Consider the following 20,349-nt stretch of genomic DNA (forward strand, 5'->3'; position numbering starts at 1 on the left):
CTAAAAATAGCGTATTAGCACATCTAAAAGTAGCGTGTCACCTCTCCTAAAAGTATCGTGTCACCACCTCTAAAAGTAGCTTGTCGCCACTCCTAAAGTAGCGTGTCACTACTTCTAAAAGTAGCGAGTCACCACTTCTAAAAATAGCTTGTCACCACATCTAAAACTAGCGTGTCACCACCTATTTGATAACAATACAAAAAATGATACGATTTTCTTCCAACCAAATCTGTCCATCTTGACACCACTACCCAATGCCCACCCCCTCTCTCTCTCTGTTACTTCTCGGTATGTTGATAACAATGTAATAAGGCACAACAAATCGATCATTACACAGAACTCCATACATCGGATAGGTAGGTGTGTTTGTATGTGCATGTGCGTGTATATAAGTGTGTATGTATGCGTGTTTTGTTTTGAATTAATATTTGACCTTGATCGTTTTATTTGAAGCAGATAGACTGAAGATCAAGTTAACACACTCTAATCTAGTGCCCACTAAATTATAACCGTACAGTTAGAAAGGTAAAAATTGTGATTTTAACATATTATTTCTATAGTATGTCGTAATATAATTTTATAATATGATCTAGGTTAGTTCGATAGGAAACATTAATTTCTTCTTTTTCTTCTTCATTCTTAATTCTAGTGTTGGATTGTATCCCTCCAACACACGTATTAAGTGTCAACTTGTTATGCGCTTTGCGCTTGACTCAGATTTCAGCCTGCTTTTTTTTTCTGGATTTTGCTTCCATAGCCTTTGTTCAACCAAGAACAAAAACCAGCAGTTGTTTGATTTTAGAGTTGTCTCTCCTATCCTCATCAGCCCGGGGGTTCGAACTCGGGACTGTTCGGCTAACAGACCCGACCAGGCCGTCTTCCAAATATCAATTTAAAATTAGATGTTAAAGAAGATAAACTTATTTACAGCGATTAACTTTATAAATCATAGAAATCATATTGACCGAACCGTGGCTTTACAACCTGGCGAAACAACTAAAGAGGAAGTAAGGTCAGATTTACGGTAAGACAGCGTTAATGGGGATCGGCGAAGCAGGTTTGATTCGCTTGAAAAGTGACATTATAATTAACTTGTAGTCACTTATCGGAAGTCCCGTTATGGAAGCGTCATGCAGTTTGAGTATGTTGACATAAAAATATATAAAGGGAGAGTGGGAGTGCTGTTTTGAAAAAATACATTTCTAATCTATGTTTGTATCATGCGCAATTTATGTTCACCTTCATGTGATAAACACGATATTTATTTCAGCTGTAGGATACGTAAACATGGGGCTGTTTATTTTGCTTGTTGCTATAGCAACCACGCTTTGCGTGTCACGTGGCACGCCGCTTGACGATTACGTCAATGCACCGGATTCTAATTATAGATACACGTATTTGACCTCCATCAAGGGACCTAACTACGCTGTGTACATGTTGAATATGACGTCACAAAAATGGCTTACAGGTTAGAAAAAAACTAATATTTAGAAATCCATAAAACTTGGAAGAGGACAAATACAGTTTTTTTTAAATCATACAGCATGATGTAATTGTGAAGTTTGACAAGATTTCCAAAGGCCACAAGGTCCGTAATTTTATCGGCAAATTTTGGTGACCAATTTTTACCCATTTCTGAAAACTCTTTGGTTTTGAAACTTAAGTTAAAAGATTATTTCAGTTAATACCACACATATACACATATGTCTAAATTGGAACAAAATCTGACACGAAAATTTAGTAAATGAAAATATTTGTGACAAAACTATGTAAAAGTCTTGGTCTCTCCCGCTTAATTTGTCATAACCTTGACATTTGAACACGCGCAAGATCACTACACATTACCAACATGGTTTGTACCCCCCCCCCCCAGAAAGTTTTTTTAAACCCCCCCCCCCCCCACCAAAAAAAATCATCTATGCCACCCACTGATCAGTAGAGGTGAGCTGATGATAACGAATCGTGCGTCAAGTTACTATTTCCTATGTCTTCACAAGGAGCAGATGTTGATCGTTTGGGGACTGTGTGGTTGAGTTTATAGAACGTCCCAAAGTCCACCCAGCTCTGATGGGTACCTGACTAACGTTAGGGGGAAATAGGTGGCTGTGCATAGATCTGATCACACCATACCCTTGTCTTGGGAATACGAACAGGAAAAAAAGATGATGGTTTATCGTTTAGAGAAAATAGAACTCGATGAAGCTACTGATCGTGTTTTAAAGCAAATTTTTTTTTATAGAAAAGTTGGGAGGCGATTTCAGAACGAGATGAATGGAAAGAATAAAGTAATCGACTTACTATATTAGTTTTCAATTACTAAAAAAGTAATCAAAATAAAGAGTAAACATATTTTAAATAACCTCTTTTTAAAAAAATATTATAGTGAAACATTGGTCCCTGTTTAGAATATTAAAAACATAATTTAATGCAGTTCTAGCATAAAGTATATCTGTCTATAATAGTCTATAGTTATATCTGTATACTTATTCCAGAGCAAGAGACGACAACTCCAATATGGTGGCACTACATGGCAGTTATCGTTCCTACAGAAGTTGTGTACAGGGATACAGGGTTCTTGTGGATAGGTGGCCATAGTTGGACAGGCGGGTAAGTCAGTGGGGGGCACGTCGTGAGGGACATATGCTGACAGGGGCATACACTGACAGGGGCATATGCTGATTTAGGTATATATTGATAGGGGCATATGTTAATATGGCAATAATTTAACAGGTGCATATGCTGATAGGGGCATATGATGACAAGGGCATAAGTTGATATGGGCAAACGCTTATAGATGGGTACTGGTAGATTTAGATGGTATTTGGTCATTGGTCTTGTATATAGGGGGACTGGTTGAGTTAGACGAAGCAGCTGTGAGTTTATGAAGGTTTCAAACACATTCATGAAAACACGATATGAACTAACATTGCTAGCTAATGGCCTCCATCCCCCATCCCACGTGACCAGGATGCCGACGATGCAAGAAGATTTCATCAAGTCCTACACGGCCTTGGCCGTCAGCACTGGAACTGTGTGCAGCGTCATCTACCAGGTGCCATTCCAACCAATCGTCTTCAAGGTAACATTTTCCACATCATACTAAACACAGCATCTTACCTTTCCCCACTGTCTTCCAGGAAAATTTTTTTTTAACATCTCCCACCCGATTTTTCATGACATAAGCATACAACTGGTGAAACGATTATCAAAAGAAACTCTCACTGTTTTAACCAATCACCTGGTTTCCATGACGTGACATACATCTTTTGTGTTGACCAATCAAATTGTTTCTATGACGTGACCTACATTTATTGTGTTGACCAATAAACTTGTTTATATGACGTGACCTACATATATTGTGTTGACCAATCAAAATGTTTTCTCTAGGCTGACCCCACGGGTCAGAAACGTGTGGAGGACGCCATCATTGCCTGGACCTGGAGAAAGTTCTTGGACAACGGAACCAATCCAGAAATTCTGCTCCGTCTTCCCATGACAAAGGTAGGTCTTGTCCATGTGGTAGTTTAATGGCTGGTCATTGGTAGGTCTTGTACATCTGGTAGTTTGATGACTGGACATTGGTAGGTCTTGTCCATGTGGTAGTTTGATGGCTGGCCATTGGTAGGTCTTGTCCATGTGGTAGTTTGATGGCTGGCCATTGGTAGGTCTTGTCTATCTGGTAGTTTGATGACTGGACATTGGTAGGTCTTGTCCATGTGGTTGTTTGACTTGATGGCTGGCCAGTGGTAGGTCTTGTCCATGTGGTAGTTTGATGACTGGACATTGGTAGGTCTTGTCCATCTGGTAGTTTGACTTAATGACTGGACATTGGTAGGTCTTATCCATGTGGTAGTTTGACTTGATGGCTGGACATTGGTAGGTCTTATCCATGTGGTAGTTTGACTTGATGGCTGGACGAAGGTAGTCTTGTCCATGTGGTAGTTTGATGGCCGGACATTAGTAGGTCTTGTCCATGTGGTAGTTTGATGACTGGACATTGGTAGGTCTTGTCCATCTGGTAGTTTGATGACTGGACATTGGTAGGTCTTATCCATGTGGTAGTTTGACTTGATGGCTGGACGAAGGTAGTCTTGTCCATGTGGTAGTTTGATGACTGGACATTGGTAGGTCTTGTCTATCTGGTAGTTTGATGACTGGCCATTGGTAGGTCTTGTCAATGTGGTCGTTTGATGACTGACCATTGGTAGGTCTTGTCCATGTGGTAGTTTGACTTGATGACTGGCCATTGGTAGGTCTTGTCCATCTGGTAGTTTGATGGCTGGCCATTGGTAGGTCTTGTCCATCTGGTAGTTTGATGGCTGGACATTGGTAGGTCTTGTCCATCTGGTAGTTTGATGGCTGGACATTGGTAGGTCTTGTCCATCTGGTAGTTTGATGACTGGACATTGGTAGGTCTTGTCCATCTGGTAGTTTGATGACTGGACATTGGTAGGTCTTGTCCATGTGGTAGTTTGATGGCTGGTAGGTCTTTTCCCTGGTTTCTTTACTCGGTGACAACATGTATGTTGTATAGAGGGCTATGATTAGGCCTTTTGTTTTAACCTTGATGCCATGTTATTGTTCACAACTATGTACATCCACAGGCCGTTGTCCGAGGGATGGACACAGTATCCACCTTCGCCAGGACAATCACTGGTCAAGTTATTTCAAAGTTCGTCATCGGAGGAGAATCCAAAGTAACTTTCAATTTCTATGTAACATCGGGATTTATTATCTCTTAGTCGTGATGCCAAAATTAATATGCTGATTAATCTAAATAATTAATCGTAAACTGAGATGTTAAAATCGAATCATCCTCACGTATTTATATCTAGCTATAACGGATCTATTTTCTTACTCCCCCCCCTCCCCCTAGCGTGGCTGGACGACCTGGACTACGGCTGCTGTAGACAAACGTGTTGTCGGCATGATCCCAACGGTCATGGACCTGCTCAACCTACAGGAGGTCAGTCAACTTTACCCGCTATGTCCATTTTAACTTTTTCATTTTGCTTGTGATTTCTTTGATTAACTTTAAATGTGCCATAACTTGGAAGATTTTAGCATTTAAAAAAATTGAAAATTTTGATTCACTTGCCGGCAAAAGATCTTTATAATATTTACAAAACAAATAAAAAATTAATCATACATCAGCAATCGGGCCTAAGCTCAATCTCGTAGAACATTTTTTTTTTCGACTTTTAATTTCAAATCCTCTTTGTTAATTAAAACAAGACTACGTCCTTACAATATTGTCTAATTATGTCTAGAATCTCCACCATCACTTCCGGTCACTCGGCGGATGGACTTTCGCCTTTGAAGACTACTACAACCTCAGCATCACATACGACCTAGACAGCCCCAACATCCCTCTAATGCGGGCGGTCATTGACCCCCTTTGTAAGTTGCAAAGCTATTTCAACCTCCAAAACTCAGATATTTTTTAAAGCCCTAACTGTCTATTAAAAGATTAATTAATTGCGGGACCTTGACGTATTTTTGTTTCACCCTTCCGTGTACAGCCTACGCCAGCAGGTACACAATGCCAAAGATGATTGTCACTACTTCCGGTGATGAGTTTTTCCTACCTGACGACTCCTACTACTACTTCGACCAACTACCAGAACCAAAATTCTTAAGGTAATCTAATTAAAAAATTACACCCTAATGAATACGATGTGACCAAGGTTTCAACAAATGACCCAACTTTTCCAGGGTAGTTCCGAACGCTGAGCACTCTATGACTGGCCACAGAATGAGTGACGTGCTGGCTATACAGAGTTTCTACCTGAACATTCTAGAAAACGCCACCTACCCGACCATCAAGTGGGTCAAGTCTAGTACGGCCTTGAGCGGTTCAATCACCGTGACCACGTCGAGACCACCAAGCAAGGTCACGGTCTATTACGCCCATACTCTCGATGACAAAAGGTTAACTTTCTCAACAAGATTATTTCAGTTTTCATATTGAATTAAGAGTTATATTAGAAAGACATAGTGTTTAAAAAATGTATTTACATTTCGATCTTTCTGTAAAGAAGCTAGATCAAACCTTGTGTTTAGCTTGAAATATGTGTAGACTATTTTAAATAATGAAAAAAATTTCAAAAGTTTTATAATTTTTATTTTAAAGAATTCATGCATAGACTCTACGATTATCTTTAATTAAGGCAAAAGTTTTAAAATTTCTATTTAGAAGAATGCATGAACAGACTGTACGATTATCTTTAATTCAGACAAAAGTTTTAAAATTTCTATTTAGAAGAATGCACAAACACACTATGATTATCTTTAATTCAGACGAAAGTTTAAGGAACCATTGTTTTTTTCCAGGCGTGATTTCCGGTTGGCTGTGAAAAGTCCAAATTCTATGGATCCATTGGTCCACCCAGTTCTGTGGCTAAATAAATCAGCCAATCAAATTAGCTCAACCCAATATCAGGCTAGCATAGACAAGCCTCTATTTGGATGGGCTGGGTTCTTCATCCAGGTCTGTCCCTGATTTACAAAGTATATCTAGCTTTCTCGACATTTATTATTTTTACTTATTGGTTGAAACGTCTTTATGTTGTTTTTATCTGTTATATATTATATGTCTTTTAAATATATGTGTTGTACCTATCTGTTGTAAATATATGTTTTAACTGTGTGTTGTATTTGTTGTAAGTATATTTTGAAACTATATGTTGTTACTATCGGATGTATCTATCTGTTGAATCTATATGTTGTAACTATCGGGTGTATCTATATGTTGTAATTATCTGTTGTAACTATCGGATGTATCTATCTGTTGAATCTATCTTTAGTAACTATCGAATGTATCTATCTGTTGTGACTATCTATTGTAACTATCTGTTTCCTACTGGACAGGTCCAGTTTGCTGGGGTCAAGGGTTCCACGCTAGAATTTACCACAGAGGTCAACATTGTACCAGACACGTTTCCGTTTCCAGACTGCTCAGGGGCTTCGTGTTATGGGACCTTAGTGTGATCTTATGGGACCTTAGTGTGATCTTATGGGACCTTAGTGTGATCTTATGGGACCTTAGTGTGATCTTATGGGACTTTAGTGGCATCTTATGGGACCTTAGTGTGATCTTATGGGACCTTAGTGTGATCTTATGGGACCTTAGTGTGATCTTATGGGACCTTAGTTTGATCAAATATCATGGGACCTTAATGTGATCTTATGGGACCTTAGTGTGATCAAATGTTATGGGACCTTAGTGTGATCTTATGGGACCTTAGTGTGATCAAATGTTATGGGACCTTAGTGTGATCAAATGTTATGGGACCTAAGTGTAACAAAATTTGCTATTGTTCAATATCTTCTAATAGTTAATCACTAATTTTCCTTCTTGTTGACTTTGTTACTTTTACAAAATGAATTCTAAATAAAATGTACCAGACCCATGGTGTTACAAACTTTAACGTGTGTTGATTTGATCCGGTTAAACTCGACCAGTGTTTCTTCCAGACTTTTTTCCAGGGGGGGGGGGGGGGGGCACTTGAAATTTTCGGGGGGAGGGGGCGGTAGACTTTCTTCGGGGGGGGGGGGGGGGCGGACACTGTCACTGTTAATAGTATATATTTTGTATATAAATTATATACATTTCATTTCCTTGGGGGGGGGGGGGGGCGGTAGACTTTTTCCGGGGTAGCTCAGCCCCCTCGAAGAGATGCCTGGAAGAAACTCTGAACTCGACACAAGTGATCTCTGTAAGTCTTTACAAGTGTCTGTCTGCTATTGATTAAATGCCCATTTATTCTCGCTTGGGCTTTAAGCCATAGACATCAGGTAAAAACTTATTTGAATTTATGTCCAATTTGTTTTATACCGAATTTAAACAAATAAGTAATTTAGCCTTATTTCGATTGGCCCTATTTTTTTTTTCATTTCTTAATATAGAATGGAGTAATTTGCTTTAAAAATTGCATTTAAAATACAATGTTTAAAAGTACGTTATCCTAACAAATTTCATTACATTAGGATTAATGGTGTTTTATTTTTACTAACAGTACTCAATTTTGTTTTAGTACCCATTTAAAAATATTTTTTTTTTAAAAAGCAACAGCGAATAGATCATTCATACAAAAGATAACTCAATGTCTAACTTCAAACCTGAAGAGCTAGAATTTACAGACTAAATATGCTGTAACTTCAAACCTGAAGAGCTAGAATTTACAGACGGAATATGCTGTAACTTCAAACTGCTGCTGACAGGAGACCAGAATTTTTGTAAGAGGTTCTATGATGGCCTGGATTACCGATGGCCTGACAACACGGTATTGGCCGCAACTTTCAGGCGTCTATCGGGGGAGGGGGCGGGGGTGTCATCGCGGATTTTGTGGCCAAGTGCGCTAAGTTTGTCTGATTTTATGAATCTCGACATTGATAAACTATGGATGTAGATCAAAGGGTTTTCAATGGAAGAATTCAAACATGGTACTCAGTTTAAATGAAGTATTAGAACCTTGTGACATTCCATATTGTTTCCATAAAATTGTATCCGTAGAATCTGTGCAGGACAAATGATGATCTAAACATTTAATTTTTAAAGCAGTATTTCATATAATACAACGTCATTCGCTGCGAAAAATAATAATGTCCAACTTCAACCAACCCAACGAAGCTATTAATCACTGAAATATACATCTCTTAAGATTTGGTATTTAATTGTGTTAAAGTTATTTTGCATGTATTTACGAGTCAAACGATAAATATAAAACTCCAAACGAATAAAAGCTAGAAAAAATGTTATAATACTTTTTACTAACACGTTTTTAAATACTGTAATTTACATATCTGTTTTAATACTATTAAATTCCACTGCGATTTAACAACTTTTTGTAATATACTTTTCTTACCTCCCTTGGTAATTATAGCTTTCTAAACGGGAAATAACTAGTGAAAAATTGATATTTATTTTAAATTTCGTTTAAATTGATCAATTTAATTTAACGAGATTTACTCAAATTTGTATCTATGTAAATTGGTAGTTGTTTTGTTTTACCTTAAAATTGCATCTGTGTAATTAGGCATTTTATGTTTTCAGATGAAGCTTTTAAACATAATAATTTGAACTCATTATTTTTGTCATTAGAAGTTGTTTTATTATTTATATATATATATATATATATATATATATATATATATATATATATATATATATATATATATATATATATATATATATATATATATATATATATATATATATATATATATATATATATATATATAAAATTCTCTTTTTGGAGACAATAGAAAACACCAAGCTGTAAGCGCGCTCCCTACCACCCCCACCCCTACATGGTCTGGTGAGCTGTGTTTCACGCTAAATGTTTCGTGACGGCTATAGGGGCAGATAATTTAGTTTGAAACGTTTTTAAACTTAGGGGAGGTAACTAAGAGGAGTTTATTTTCACGGGGGGGAGGGGGGGTTGGGCAAAAGAGGGGGGGGGGGGGGTTATCGTCCTTAACGAGCTACTGATAGTGTTTTAAAGCAAATATTTTCAGTGGCAGCATTGGTACTGTCGAATTCACAAATTATGAATTACTGAAAAGTAGAAAATAAAACAACTAAATAGCGGTGTGTGATACGCCGCGCGTCGGCTCGTATAAAATAAAAAGTTATCAAATTCTGAAGGTTTTTGAGAAACTGGAATATAGGATTTGAATTGTTTTTTGAAAATAAGCTGGTCGTTAGCTGTACAATGTTCGTGTTTGTTTAGAACTGGCAAACAAAGCTTTCTAAGTAACTGCAGGCTAAACTAACAGACTTATCTTAAGTATCAAGTTCGTTTTGCATGCATTGTTTGAGCTGTAAAACAATACTATTTAAATCAGTTAGTAATTATGTAAACAGCAAGCGAACACAAAAAGATTTAAATAAATGTCTTTTAAATCTAGAAATTAGAACATCAATTTTTTAGCGCAATTTCCATTCTGGAGAATTGCGTTTATTAACCCGTCATTTCTGGATGTATGAATGTATGAATGAATGGATGGATGTGTGTCCGCAGCTTTAACTCGTATCTCCTCCTCAACGAAGCAATATCGAGGACTAGTTCCAAAAGCAATTATGTTAAGCAAGTTACGAGGATGAACATAGGCCATAAAAATTACGGGTTTCTTTCATGGATTTCCCGTAAAAGCCAAAAAACCTCGGAAAAAAGCAGTTTTTGGCCCATATCTCGGCAACCAGACCACTTAGCGACTTGAAACATGTACCAATCGATTCCTGCCATAATTTAGAACAATATTGCCGAAGAAAGTTTTCAAAAATATCCTTTCGTTCGGTCACAAAATTTTTTTTGAATTAATTAAAATTTGGACCGAATTAGTAGGCATTTTTTCCAACCACACCACACGCGTCATCACGTTCAATAGCTGCGCCATCGCGTTCCATGGCTGCGCCATCACGTTCAGTAGGCGCGCAATGGTTTTTAGTCATGTAACTCTATTGTAAATAAAACGTAAAATACTGAAATTTTTTAAAATAAAAAACGTTTTAATAACTAACCAATGGTTTTACTAACCCTGCTCTTGATTTACGCTACGACAGAGCTATTTTTAGATAACATAAGGAAATTGCGCTAAAATTTTTAATTAACTTGTTTAACTCTTATTTTTACAGTCGCCGTCCGCAAGTTTCTTTCCTGGTTTTTAGCGCAATTTCCATTCTGGAGAATTGCGTTTATTAATCCGTCATTTCTGGATGTATGAATGTATGAATGTATGAATGGATGGATGGATGGATGGATGTGTGTCCGCAGCTTTAAGTCGTATCTCCTCCTCAACGAAGCAATATCGAGGACTAGTTCCAAAAGCAATTATGTTAAGCAAGTTACGAGGATGAACATTTCTTTCATGGATTTCCCGGAAAAGCCAAAAAAAAAAACTCGAAAAAAATGCAGTTTTTGGCCTATATCTCGGCAACCAGACCACTTAGCGACTTGAAACATGTATCAATCGATTCCTGCCATAATTTAGAACAATATTGCCGAAGAAAGTTTTCAAAAATATCCTTTCGTTCGGTCACAACATTTTTTTTTTAATTAATTAAAATTTGGACCGAATTAGTAGGCATTTTTATCCAACCACACCACACGCGTCATCACGTTCAATAGCTGCGCCATCACGTTCAATGGCTGCGACATCACGTTCGGTAGCTAGGCGCGCAATGGTTTTTAGTCATATAACTCTATTGTAAATAAAACATGTAAAATACTGAAAAAAAATTAATAAAAAACGTTTTAATAACTAACCAATGGTTTTACTAACCATGCTCTTGATTTACGCTACGACAGATCTATTTTTAGATAACATAAGGAAATTGCGCTTAAATGTCACTAGACTTTTTAATTAACTTGTTTATTTTAATTGTTTGACAAAACTAGATTACAAGGGTTGAAAGATGCCCGATCTAAATTTAGGCATTTGTTGATCTGATACACAACTTACGACACTCGGTAACCATCAGTTACTTACAACTATCTCTCACGTGACTCCCGACTTGAGTAACCATCAGTTACTTACAATTATCTCTTTGATAACACATCCCGTCCTTAGGATCGGTTTTACCATATTGTTATCAAAGGACGAAAACCTAAACCCCGTATAGGACTATCCTTGTGTGTGTTGACGGGACTTGGTGGTCAGGTGGTACAGCGCCTGTGTCAGACTGTGTGTTAGACAACTTGAATATTTTTTTTTTTGTTGCGGTTCGCGGGATATAGCAGTGTGAGGTTATTTTTTTCTCAAGGCCAATATAATTTAGAGCTAATGAATTACGATATCGAGTTAGGTTAGCCCTATATATCGCTTTTCAATTATCTAGCTGTTAAAGTGTTGAATGTAACGCTTTTTGCGTGCGTGACAAATGAAGTAGAGTTCAGTTGTTTCCATAAAGTCCTGGATCCGAACTCGAGACTTTCGGGGTTTCAGTCGAGGGCTCTACCGCCCAACCGTACAAAAATAAAAGAATGTGATCTTTTGATTATTTAAATTTCCAGAACCTTCGCATTAAATAAGTTTATTTTTTATATTTACGAACTTTAATAACACAAAAAACATGTAGCGTTTGTTAGTTATAGTGTAGTTCTAGTTTTCTGCAATGTATTGAATCAGAATCTTAGCTTTGAGTGCAGCTTATAGAGTATTCGATTTTTTATTCTTTACCAGAAGACTGAGATTATTTTAACCAAACTCTTTGTTTTATTTTTTCTCTCTTTGAATATAGAAACTAGTCATGGAGACCAGTGTCTGCGTTTTTCTGTTCGTCCTTATGACGTCAGCGGTGTCCGTGTCACGTGGGACGCCACTAGACGATTACGTCAACGCACCGGATGCTAATTATAGATACACGTATTTAAACTCCTTCAAGGGACCTAACTACGCCGTGTACTTGTTGAATATGACGTCACAGAAATGGCTCACTGGTGAGTTAGTTAGAAAGATATGAACTTCCAAAATATAGCGTTGGAGTTGAGGATATGGCAAAAAACAAAAAGCGGCACTTCCTAACAAGTATTTATCTTAAGATTTTAATTGGATAAACACGTATGATGCTGACTTCATTTTTCTTCCAGAGGAAATAACGACAACTCCTGTATGGTGGCACTACGTGGCAGTTATCGTTCCTACACAAGTTGTGTACAGGGATACGGGGTTCTTCTGGATAGGTGGAGGTAGCTGGACTAATAGGTGAGACATGGGTGAGACTTGGGTGAGACATGGGTGAGACATTGGTGAGACATTGGTGAGAAATGGGTGAGACATGGCTGAGACATTGGTGAGACATTGGTGAGAAATGGGTGAGACATTGGTGAGGCATTGGTGAGTCATTGATGAGACATTGGTGAGACATTGGTGAGACATTGGTGAGACATTGGTGAGAAATGGGTGAGACATTGGTGAGACATGGGTGAGACATTGGTGAGGCATTGGTGAGTCATTGGTGAGACATTGGTGAGACATTGGTGAGACATGGGTGAGACATGGGTAACAAATGGGTGAGACTAAATTGGTGAGACATGGGTGAGACATGTGTGAGGCATGGGTGAGACATGAGTGAGACTTGGGTGAGTTATGTGTGAAACAAATGGGTGACACTCATAGATGAGACGAATTGGTGAATTTTTTAAAAGACAAAATGGAAGAGTAGTGAGGTACTAAGGGTACAGAGTTACGTCACTTCCGTCAGATATTTTTGTTTGACCTAACGTGACCTTTGTTTTATTCTACTCCCAGACCGCCAGACGCAGACGACAAGTTCATCAAAACCTTCACCTCTCTAGCCGTTAGCACAGGTACCGTGTGTGGCGTCATCTACCAGATTCCTTTTCAGCCGACTGTTTTTCAGGTAGCTTTAAGATTTTCCATATTCCCAGGTAGCTTTAAGATTTTTCCATATTTCCAGGTAGCTTTAAGATAGTTTTTCCATTTTCCCAGGTAACTTTATAGACTTTTTCATATTCCCAAGTAGATTTGTAGATTTGTCATATTCCCACGTAGATTTGTAGATTTGTCATATTCCCACGTAGATTTGTAGATTTGTCATGTTCTCAAATAAATGTGTAGTTACAGTCGACCATCTTGCAGCCTATGTAAATCTTTGTTGCTACAGTACAGTGGATTAGCCCATTACACTTTGAAATGCAATCTAAGTTTCTGGAGAAAACAGATGCCTGTACTATAAAATGTTTACTTAGGTTCCGTTGCCCTTCCGTTTACCCTATCCTTGCCCTACTGTTGCCCAGCTGTTGCCGTCTCGTTGACCATCTGTTAACCTACTGTTGTCCTACTGTTGTCCTACTGTTGTCCTACCGTTGTCCTAACATTGTCCTAAAGCATCATGTCCTTGTCCTCAGAAAGACCCAGCAGCCACCCAGAGATACGAGGACGCCATCATCGCCTGGACTTGGAGACAGTTTCTGGACAACGGCTCCAACCCGGAAATACTTCTACGTCTTCCCATGACGAAGGTAGGCAAGTGTTTTTAATTAAGTAATGACTCTATAGATAATTAGATGATTAGCTAATTAGATGATTGCGGCTTTGAAATCCATGGTGCTAGTGGAGAAGAACCAGATGTTGCCCGTGTATCAGACGACACCGCTCTCTCTTCACACATCTCATTGACCCAACGGACTGTGGACAGCTTATAGAGGAAACCCAAATTTTAATGGGCCTCAAACCAATTTTAACTTGTTTTTTTTTTTTTTTTTACTTTTAGGCTGTAGTCCGAGGGATGGACACTCTCTCTAGCTTTGCTAAAACCATCACCGGAAGTACCGTCAATAAATTTGTCATTGGCGGCGAGTCAAAGGTCAGTATGTGACCATGTGGTTTCACTTTGTATTGCTAGGCTCTATTGTTGTCTCACTTTACTTTTGTTAGTCTCACCTTGGTAGTCTCACTTTTGTTTGTTCACTTCACTATTGTCTCACAGTATCTCTATAACCACGTCAGCCTTTGTTCACCTTTGCTAATGATGCTAATTAGAAACATGGTCCCCAGCGTGGCTGGACCACATGGACCACAGCAGCTGTGGACAAGCGTGTGGTGGGCATGGTGCCCACTGTGATGGATCTACTCAACATACAGAAGGTGAGTTGTGTTTGAACTAGCTAGTATCTCAAATTGCGATCACCTGAACATTACATCCCTTCTTTAGATGATACGTAGAGGTAAAAAAAATGAAGATTTATGGCACATAACATACACTTATTGAGAAATACAAAAAGAACTTAATTAGTTCTGTGTTAATCGTTTGTTCAAATAAGGCTACCTAGGTTTTATTTTTACATACATCAACTTTAAGTAAACATTTAGTTGTTTTTTCTTCATTCTTCATTTTTTTTAAAATTTATTTTTGTTACCTTAAAAACATATTTTTAAAACAGATTTAATTTAATAAGTGTTGATATTTTTGTTGTTGACAAGAACATGCATCATCACTTCCGGTCACTCGGAGGATGGACCTTTGAATTCTGGGACTACTACAACCTCAGCATCACATACGACCTAGACAGCCCCAACATCCCTCTAATGCAGGAAGTCATTGACCCCTTGAGTGAGACTCATTTAATAGAATTCTGCATATTTTACACACTATTCCACTTTCATACACGCCTATTTAATCAAATTTCTTTTTTAAAATTTCACAATATACATTCTAAATATAGAACACTCTATTGAAATTTAAACATAACTTCTTTTCAAGTCAAATAATTTGGAGGAACTTTGTTATAATGTACCCATTATTTTCTGTAATTAAAGCTTAATTGTGATCTAGCTTAATTTTTATCTTACAATAAACGTTTTAACCCCCCCCCCCCCCTTTCAAACGTGTACAGCCTACGCCAGCAGATACACAATGCCAAAGATGATTGTCACTACTTCCGGTGATGAGTTTTTCCTACCTGACGACTCCTACTATTACTTCGACCAACTACCAGAGCCAAAATTCCTGAGGTGAGACAAAATATGGCAAAACACAATTACGTCAATAAATCAATGTTATCGAAATTTGAATTTAATTAATTTTTCCTCCAATAAAGTTAGGTTTTGTAAATTATAACACTCTTCAAATTTATTGATCTTAGCTGAAAGTCAAAATCTGAAATTGAAACAAGAATAGTAAAGTATTATTGAAGTGTTCTGTTCTAACCCTATGTCTGTCCTTACCTAGTGTTGCTAGATGTTCTATCAAAACAAAAGTTCTGTTCTAACCCTATGATGTTTGTCATTACCTAGTGTGTTGCTGAATGTTCTATCAAAACAAAAGTTCTGTTCTAACCCTATGATGTTTGTCATTACCTAGTGTGTTGCTGAATGTTCTATCAAAACAAAAGTTCTGTTCTAATCCTATGATGTTTGTCATTACCTAGTGTGTTGCTGAATGTTCTATCAAAACAAAAGTCCAGTTCTAACCCTATGATGTCTGTCCTTACCTAGTGTTGCTAGATGTTCTATCAAAACAAAAGTTCTGTTCTAACCCTATGTCTGTCCTTACCTAGTGTGTTGCTGAATGTTCTATCTAAACAAAAGTCCAGTTCTAACCCTATGATGTCTGTTCTTACCTAGTGTGTTGCTAGATGTTCTATCTAAACAAAAGTCCAGTTCTAACCCTATGATGTCTGTCCTTACCTAGTGTTGCTAGATGTTCTATCAAAACAAAAGTTCTGTTCTAACCCTATGATGTTTGTCATTACCTAGTGTGTTGCTGAATGTTCTATCTAAACAAAAGTTCTGTTCTAACCCTATGATGTCTGTTCTTACCTAGTGTGTTGCTAGATGTTCTATCAAAACAAAAGTTCTGTTCTAACCCTATGATGTTTGTCATTACCTAGTGTGTTGCTGAATGTTCTATCTAAACAAAAGTTCTGTTCTAACCCTATGATGTCTGTTCTTACCTAGTGTGTTGCTAGATGTTCTATCAAAACAAAAGTTCTGTTCTAACCCTATGATGTTTGTCATTACCTAGTGTGTTTCTGAATGTTCTATCTAAACAAAAGTTCTGTTCTAACCCTATGATGTCTGTTCTTACCTAGTGTGTTGCTAGATGTTCTATCAAAACAAAAGTCCAGTTCTAACCCTATGATGTCTGTCCTTACCTAGTGTTGCTAGATGTTCTATCAAAACAAAAGTTCTGTTCTAACCCTATGATGTTTGTCATTACCTAGTGTGTTGCTGAATGTTCTATCAAAACAAAAGTTCTGTTCTAACCCTATGATGTTTGTCATTACCTAGTGTGTTGCTGAATGTTCTATCAAAACAAAAGTTCTGTTCTAACCCTATGATGTTTGTCATTACCTAGTGTGTTGCTGAATGTTCTATCTAAACAAAAGTTCTGTTCTAACCCTATGATGTCTGTTCTTACCTAGTGTGTTGCTGAATGTTCTATCTAAACAAAAGTTCTGTTCTAACCCTATGATGTCTGTTCTTACCTAGTGTGTTGCTGAATGTTCTATCTAAACAAAAGTTCTGTTCTAACCCTATGATGTCTGACCTTACCTAGTGTGAATGTTCTCTCTAAACAAAAGTTCTGTTCTAACCCTATGATGTCTGTTCTTACCTAGTGTGAATGTTCTCTCTAAACAAAAGTCCTGTTCTAACCCTATGATATCTAACCTTACCTAGGGTAGTGCCCAACGCCGAGCACTCGATGAAGGGCCACTACATGGCCAACGAACTGGCAATCCAGAGCTTCTTCCTCACCATCCTGGAGAACGCCACCTACCCGTCTATGTCCTGGGTCAAGACCAACACGGCTCTAGGTGGCTCCATCACCGTCACCATGTCCAGAGAACCGAAAAATGTCACGGTCTACTACGCTCACACGCTGGACGACAAGAGGTAACTAATGGGCAACAATAGGTAAATAATGGGCAACAATAGGTAAATAGTGGGCAACAATAGGTAAATAGGGAGCAACAAAAGGTAAATAGTGGGCAACAGAAGGTAAATAGTGGGCGACAATAGGTAAATAGGGAGCAACAATAGGTAAATAGTCGGCAACAATAGGTAAATAGGGGGCAACGATAGGTAAATAGTGGGCAACAAGAGGTAAATAGTGGGCAACAGAAGGTAAATAGTGGGCGACAATAGGTAAATAGGGAGCAACAATAGGTAAATAGTCGGCAACAATAGGTAAATAGGGGGCAACGATAGGTAAATAGTGGGCAACAATAGGTAAATAGTGGGCAACAAGAGGTAAATAGTGGGCAACAAGAGGTAAATAGTGGGCAACAATAGGTAAATAGTCGGCAACAATAGGTAAATAGTGGGCAACAGAAGGTAAATAGTGGGCAACAAGAGGTAAATAGTGGGAAACAATAGGTAAATAGTCGGCAACAATAGGTAAATAGTGGGAAACAATAGGTAAATAGTGGGCAACAAAATGTAAATACTGGGCAACAAAAGGTAAATACTGTAGGCACTTCTAACCTTTAAGATAATTCTTGAGACACACTTCTGGACAAATGTTTATGATAGGTTTTTTATAAAGTGCGTGCAATATAAACTTGTATTCGTCATTTTTTCAAATGATAATTTTTTTTTAAATGTACCCATCTATTATTACCTGTCGCAGACGAGATTTCAGATTGTTTGTAAAAAGCCCAACATCCATGGATCCTGTACCACATCCGGTTGTCTGGCTTTCAAAATCAGCCAATAGAATTAGCCCCACACAATTCGAGGCTAGCGTAGACAAGCCTCTATTTGGATGGGCGGGGTTCTTCATACAGGTTGGTTGTTTATTGACATTTATATTACAAGTTTATGTATACTAGTCAAGCATAACAAACTTCAATTGTATTATATTAATCTGTTTCCTACTGGACAGGTCCAGTTTGCTGGGGTCAAGGGGTCGACGCTAGAATTTACCACAGAGGTCAACATTGTGCCAGACACGTTTCCGTTTCCAGACTGCTCAGGGGCGTCGTGTTATGGGACCTTAGTGTGATCTTATGGGACCTTAGTGTGATCTTATGGGACCTTAGTGTGATCTTATGGGACCTTAGTGTGATCTTATGAGACCTTAGTGTGATCTTATGGGACCTTAGTGTGATCTTATGGGACCTTAGTGTGATCAAATGTTATGGGACCTTAGTGTGATCTTATGGGAACTTAGTGTGATCTTATGGGACCTTAGTGTGATCTTATGGGACATTAGGGTGACCTTATGGGACCTTAGTGTGATCAAATGTTATGGGACCTTAGTGTGATCTTATGGGACCTTAGTGTGATCTTATGGGACCTTAATGTGATCTTATGGGACCTTAGTGTGATCAAATGTTATGGGACCTTAGTGTGAAAACTTTTTGTAATGTCCTTTTTATCATATGTCAATACCTTATTTTGAATAAAATTGTCAGTTGAATCATTCTATACTTGTTAGAATTTCCGTTTATCGGAAACTACAAATATATGAAATTTCGTCAATCAAAATAAAACGTGTTTACTCTCACACACACACATACACACACACACACACACATACATACTTATCACACAAACAACTGCTGCCTTGTAGTTTGTTCTTGATTGGACAAAAGCTATGGAAGCTAATTCAAAAGAAAAACATGCTGAAATCAGAGTCAACGATCTATATGGTGCATGACTAGTTGACATTGGTTAATACTTTAATTGTGTTGGAGGGAATCCTCTCCAACATTTAAACTTTGGGAGTGTAGTTGTTTCCTCTATACTCCGTATACGAGGAAGTAAAAAATAGGCTGGTAAGTTTTAAATTTAATTTTTAAATTTGAATTTTTCTTTATTGCAATGCTGAGCGGGATTTCCGCCAACACAATTAAATATCACGTGACGAAACGGTCCGTTAAACACGTTTCCTTTATTATAAAGTGTTTTAAACAATCAATTTTAAAGACATTTAAAGTGGGCCATGTATTCATACTAGTGTTTTCTTTTAGCTGGGTACCTTTGTCTTGGATACTGTTGTCTTAATCAAAAAGACGGTAAGAAGTAGGTGTTACGTAAAACACAAAAAAACTCAACATATATGCTTTAGTTTTGTGAAAATGGAATAGTAGGTTCAGTGAAAAAAAAAACAGCTTATTCGTGTATGTGCATATAAATTAGTTTATACGTTATAATAGTAATTAACCAGGATCTCACCTAAACTTTCTCGAATATTCTTATATAAAAGAACAGGGGATGTGAACTCGGAGATAGACATGATTTTTAATCCATTTTAAATACTTAAAGTTTTAAAAATAGAATAAAATCTCGTGGAAAAAGAATTGCACACCAAGTGAACGCCAAATAAAATGTGCATAATAGTGCGGAATATTATTAGTACTTTATAAATTTACATTAGTTTTTTGAGAAATCGGAAATAAAGTAAATTACTACTTACGGTCAACGGAAATTACTCAAAATTTGACAGAAGGTAGAGAATTAGATCTTTTACTTACATTAGAAATTTCAATTATTTATCTGAAATAGTATTTAAGTTATAGGCTTTTGAAAAATTCAAAGCAGAAAAAGTACCACTTTCGGTTATCGGAAATCGCTCAAAAGTTGATAAGGATCTATGTATTTGATAAAATACTTATATATATGAAATTTCATCAACCTAGCTGTGACAGTACTCAAGTTATCGTGTTTACACACACACACAGACACACATACACACACACAGACATACGGACAAGATTGCAACAATATGTTTTTCCGACTCAGGGAGGTGTAAAACGTCGAGATTTACAAAAATCTCGATTTTTTTTTTCACGATTACAACTTTCTCTAAACTTTGTATATACGAGAATGCCTATGAACACACGTAACCTAAAGAGCATTTTTTTCTAATTTATT

General features: G+C 37.5%; 2 protein-coding genes and 1 long non-coding RNA gene across 3 annotated transcripts; 2 read left to right on the forward strand and 1 right to left on the reverse strand.

Moving 5' to 3' along the window:
• Window positions 1-273: 273 nt before the first annotated feature.
• LOC131935149 (autocrine proliferation repressor protein A) lies at window positions 274-7,425 on the forward strand. Its single transcript, XM_059291501.1, has 13 exons — window positions 274-356; window positions 454-525; window positions 1,271-1,468; window positions 2,493-2,607; window positions 2,968-3,079; window positions 3,388-3,501; window positions 4,605-4,697; window positions 4,877-4,966; window positions 5,271-5,400; window positions 5,523-5,640; window positions 5,716-5,931; window positions 6,334-6,490; window positions 6,871-7,425. Exons 3-13 carry the CDS (start codon window positions 1,288-1,290, stop codon window positions 6,988-6,990), a joined length of 1,446 nt encoding a protein of 481 aa, XP_059147484.1. The 5' UTR covers window positions 274-356; window positions 454-525; window positions 1,271-1,287; the 3' UTR covers window positions 6,991-7,425.
• Window positions 7,067-18,545, reverse strand: LOC131935150 (uncharacterized). Its single transcript, XR_009385905.1, has 3 exons — window positions 18,466-18,545; window positions 7,222-7,294; window positions 7,067-7,148 (listed from the first exon to the last, which is right to left on the reverse strand). It is a non-coding gene; the product is annotated as an uncharacterized LOC131935150 (long non-coding RNA).
• On the forward strand, window positions 11,574-18,898 carry LOC131935148 (autocrine proliferation repressor protein A-like). The gene is made up of 12 exons (XM_059291500.1): window positions 11,574-11,745; window positions 12,245-12,443; window positions 12,594-12,708; window positions 13,255-13,366; window positions 13,875-13,988; window positions 14,240-14,332; window positions 14,524-14,613; window positions 14,950-15,079; window positions 15,363-15,480; window positions 17,149-17,364; window positions 18,101-18,257; window positions 18,356-18,898. Exons 2-12 carry the CDS (start codon window positions 12,254-12,256, stop codon window positions 18,473-18,475), a joined length of 1,455 nt encoding a protein of 484 aa, XP_059147483.1. The 5' UTR covers window positions 11,574-11,745; window positions 12,245-12,253; the 3' UTR covers window positions 18,476-18,898.
• Window positions 18,899-20,349: the final 1,451 nt, after the last annotated feature.

Source organism: Physella acuta, unplaced genomic scaffold, assembly GCF_028476545.2.
Source record: "Physella acuta isolate Inbredline_101_S28 unplaced genomic scaffold, ASM2847654v3 ptg000133l, whole genome shotgun sequence".
Lineage (NCBI taxonomy): Eukaryota > Metazoa > Mollusca > Gastropoda > Physidae > Physella > Physella acuta.